The sequence below is a fragment of the Mandrillus leucophaeus genome, unplaced genomic scaffold (genome assembly GCF_000951045.1).
Source record: "Mandrillus leucophaeus isolate KB7577 unplaced genomic scaffold, Mleu.le_1.0 Scaffold10, whole genome shotgun sequence".
Classification (NCBI taxonomy): Eukaryota; Metazoa; Chordata; class Mammalia; order Primates; family Cercopithecidae; genus Mandrillus; species Mandrillus leucophaeus.
Genome location: NW_012098098.1, coordinates 7712507 through 7716848, shown reverse-complemented (window position 1 = coordinate 7716848; position 4342 = coordinate 7712507). Strand labels below are relative to the sequence as shown.

The 4342-nt window shown below is 60.5% G+C and overlaps 1 protein-coding gene across 2 annotated transcripts in view; it reads left to right on the top strand.

The window, feature by feature from the left end:
- The window catches only part of DBNDD1 (dysbindin (dystrobrevin binding protein 1) domain containing 1), a 5974-nt gene extending 1632 nt beyond the window's left edge, over window positions 1-4342 (top strand). The window contains exons 1-4 of one of the 2 annotated variants that reach the window (XM_011972257.1): window positions 77-101; window positions 618-764; window positions 1124-1264; window positions 2700-4342. In XM_011972257.1, the coding sequence (XP_011827647.1) occupies window positions 77-101; window positions 618-764; window positions 1124-1264; window positions 2700-2857 (471 nt within the window). In that variant the 3' untranslated portion in view covers window positions 2858-4342. Of the gene's footprint in view, window positions 1-76; window positions 102-617; window positions 765-1123; window positions 1265-2699 lie in introns of those variants that run through there. The other variant, XM_011972248.1, reaches the window with a different exon arrangement.

Sequence of the window (4342 nt, the reverse complement as noted above, 5' to 3'; positions counted from 1 at the left end):
AAAAAAAAAAAAGGAAAAATCCTGGAAGAATATTTGCTCGACTGTGAGGCGTGGTTGGTGGCTAAGTGATCACAGAATGGCAGGCCTGCCTATTCCTCCTGGTTTCTAACTTTCATTTAATGAGAATGTGTTATTCTGAACTCAAATACAACATTGGTTTTTAAAAGGACAGTGGAGAGGGGCTGTTCTGGTTTGAAGGGGACCAAGAGGCTGGGCATGGAAACTCACGGATGATCCTTCAGGGGACCCTGGGCTGAGCCAGAACTCAGAGGCCAGGACAGCACTGGGATGAGCCACGCGGGCCCTGGTGGAACTTCCAGGCCTGCATGGTGCTGCTTTCACGGGTGCTTGAGTACCAAGGGTGATCTGGATCTCAGAGTCCTTGTTCACTAGGGGAGGCCGGGCCCAAGGGGAAGGGGCAGCCTCCTTGAAGCCCCCCAACCCCTTGTCTGGGGTCCAGGCATGAGGTCACAAGCCCAGCCATCCCATCACCTGCTGGTCACTGCCCAGAGTTTCAAAGGACTGGATGTGCCAAGTCCTCACACCCAGCCCCGCGTTCTGGAGGGATGTGGGAGCCCTGTGGGTCTCAAGGTAACACCCTGTGTCTTTGGATGCAGAGATCGTTAAGGAGGCTGAGGTGCTGCAGGCTGCGCTGGGCGTCCCAGCCCACGGGACAGGGGACAATGGCCACACGCCTGTGGAGGAGGAGGTGGGGGGCATCCCAATACCAGCACCGGGGCTCCTGCAGGTCACGGAGAGGAGGCGTAAGTACTGCTCCCTGCCCAGTGCACTCTATGAGGACCCCGTGAGCTCCCCCAGGAGACAAGGCAGCAGGGTCCACCTCCTGTCCAAACACTCCTGGGGGCTCTGGGTCCAGCGCTGTGCGCTAGACTCTTGCAGCTTTGGCTCTCTGGGCCTCAGCTGCACCATCTGTCAAGTGAAAGCCTTCTAGTCATGAGTATACGCAACACCCATTGGATCCTGATGGTGCTGGGCTTTGCAGGAAGCTGTGGTTCACCCACGGCCTTGTGGGAGGACACAGCGCACTCTCTCCTAGACCCCCAGGGCTCTAAGCAGCCTTGTGGGAGGGCCTGAGGGCTGACCGTACCCCCTCTGCCCTCAGAGCCTCTGAGCAGTGTCTCCTCTCTGGAGGTCCACTTCGACCTCCTGGACCTCACGGAGCTGACCGACATGTCCGACCAGGAGCTGGCCGAGGTCTTTGCTGACTCGGACGACGAGAACGTCCACACCGAGTCCCCAGCAGGTGAGGCCGGCGTCGGGGCTGGGAGGGGTGCGTGGTGGGCTGAGGCCCCTGGGAAGTCCTGGGAGGTGTGCGTGTGTTTCAGCAAGAATCCGTCACCACTTCATTTCACCACGCTGCTATCTGCCCAACTTGAAGCAATTTCCCCATCACAGCTGCTTAAAACTTCACTTTTCAAGTGAACGACAGAAGGCTAAAGCCACTGTCCCCTCAAAAGCAAAATTTAATGAACGTGAATTTTCATCATAAATTGGGCCAAGAATGAAAGGTGGGGGTGATGACCAGCCCGGGCCCCTCCTCAGCTCACTTAACTTCCTCTGACTCCCATGGAGCGTTGCCATTGGCCTGACGGCAGCTCCGGTGTCCTCACTCTGCCTGCGAGCAGGGCCCCCGGCACGGCCACGTGCTCAGCTCCGGTGTCCTCACTCTGCCTGCGAGCAGGGCCCCCGGCACGGCCACGTGCTCAGCTCCGGTGTCCTCACTCTGCCTGCGAGCAGGGCCCCCGGTACGGCCACGTGCTCAGCATGACCAGAGCACAGGACTCACCACTGAGGCTGTGACAGCGTGTCCTTAAGTCTCTTCTGACAATGGCCAGTGAAGGACACTGACGTGACCTGTGTGAACTTCAGTGATAACTGTGAGAGCATCAGGGCCGAGCCTTCCCTGCGTGGGACAGTTCGGCCTGGCCTCTGCTTCCCCACCCCCCAGGCCACTCAGGACCTCATTAAAAGGACCAGCCCCACTGTGAATCCTGCCAGCGGCCAGCTGCTCCCCTGGTTCCTGAAGGTGTCAGGAAGGGGTGTCGGCCTGTGTGTCCTGGGCTGCTGCAGCCCCAGGTGTCTGGGAGGGAAGGGGCCTGGTGAGTCAGCCCCCAGCTCCCCTCCAGGACACGGCCATTGCCTGACCCTGGCCAGTTCCCACCATCTCCATGTTGGTGGCAACTCTTCCCACCCAGCCCATGAGCCCAGGCATGTGCTACTGTGGCTGGGGAGGTGGAGTGAGGGGCTCAGACTCCAGCCCACCGGAATCCCCAGCCCCACAGAGCCTGCACCACGGAGACACAAGGCCCATGATGGGGCAGAGGCTCCAAGAGGCCTGCAGGGCTCACGGGAGTGGTTGGCTGAGCTGGGACACCTGCCAGGGGGTGGTTTGGGGAGGCCCCACCAGGGTCAGTTGACCACGCAGGAGAGGCTCAGCCTGGGCTGTAGTGACTCTGGGGAGCAGTGCCCAGGCCCCACCCAGACCACAATGTCCACCACTCCGTTGGGGCCAGTGTGTGGTGGGGCCTCCCATTAGAGGTAGATGTGTGCACGCCAGGGGCAGGGGCCGGTGCAGAGCATTGGCAGGAGTGGCCCAGGAGGCCAGCGGGACCTGAAGCCCTCCTGCATTCACCCAGGCCTCTCGGCCACGCTGAGTTGCCCTGTCTGCACCCCCCTAGGTTTGCACCCGCTGCCCCGGGCTGGCTGCCTGCGCTCCCCTTCCTGGACGAGGACAAGGGCTGAGCAGAACCGCGAAAAGCAGCCCCTAGGTGACCCTGAGCGGCAGGCGACAGTCCTGGACACGTTTCTCACTGTGGAGAGGCCCCAGGAGGACTAAGCCATCTCTGCCTGCCCTCCAGCTCCTGCAGGGCTGGAGTCAGAACATCACGATGGCAGATCTGGGCAGTCCTGACCCAGCAGACACACTTCGCACCCCCACGAGGCTCCAGCCGTCACCTCCTGATACACACCCTGGGGGCAGCTCCCTGCCAGCCCCAAGGCCTGCCTTGTCTGTTGGGCACAGGTCTTAGCCTCACGTGGAGACCAGCCGGCTTTCCTGGGGGACACATGGGGCCCCTGGATGCCTCTGGGAGACCCAGCACAAGCAAAGCCCAGTGGCCTTACGTCCAGCTTGTTCCTGGGCTGAGTCAGGAAGACAGCGCCACAGAGTCACTGCCGGAAACGTGGTGAGGAGTGGAGTGGCCCATGGCGGCCCTGGGGTGAGGGGGACCCAGGCCTGTGACAGCCACTCCAGGAACTCCGGGGGCTGCTCCAACCTCCGCGCTTACCTGTGCTACCAAGCTCAGAAGCCAGAGGCAGGTTTGGTAGTGGCTAATGGGACAATGTGCTGTCCAGCAAAGCACATGGAGGAGCGGCCCCAAAATTCCCACCTTGATTTCCATCCTGCCCCTTCTTCTACTCCACGAGGCACTGTCTCACTAGGGTCCCCTCCCCAAGGCTCAGCTCTAAGACCTGCACCTGCTTCTCTTGGTCCCTGCGTGACAGGCAAGTCCATTCCCTCCTTAGCTCAGAACACCAAATATCACCAGACTGCCTCAGAAACTTGGTGACACCTCCTGGAATGCTCTCGGGGAGGGGTTCACCGTCTCCCTGTCCTGCACCCACTATGAGGCCACATCCTCGTTTCTGCTCACATCCCATTGCCCGGTTACACGGCCTGCCCACAGCCCTTAAACTTGCTGGGCAGGTTTGGGGCCCATGGGACCCGTGGGTCTGTGTCCGGCAGCAGCAGAGGCGGCTGACAGGCCCTGCTCCCTCTGCTCTGGGGTGTCTGGGGGCCCAGCTCATGCCCTCCCAATGCTTATATGCTGAAGCTCACAGAACGGGCTTCCCGCCTGACAGCAAGTCAAAGAATGAGTTTAATACGAAAGTGTAAGCTTACTTTCCATCCGCAAGCCAACCTGCCCCCAGCCCCATTTCCCGTGAGCACACTTCTGGGGAAGGAAAACAGGCTCCTGGCCTTCACTGTCAGTAGAGCTTTGGAGATGCCCCAGGCATGCCTTGAGCTCCTTCTGTGTACGGGACTTCAGAGGCGGCACCTGCTCCCACTTCTGAGCCACCCGCTGCCTCTCAGCACTGCTGGTAAACCCAGTTCCTGCCTCGGCCAGGTCTCCTTCCCTGGTTTCCAGTCACACAGAGCCAGGCAGCTTTCTCTTTCAGTCCCATAAAGGCAGCCTGTGTCCCTGGCCACACCTCCACCCGCCAGGGTCTTCCTCCCCGTCTTCCATCCTTCCTGCTGAGCTTCCACAGAGCTCGTTTGCAAACAGTGGGATTAAAGCATCACTGCGCATTCAAAGGCCTG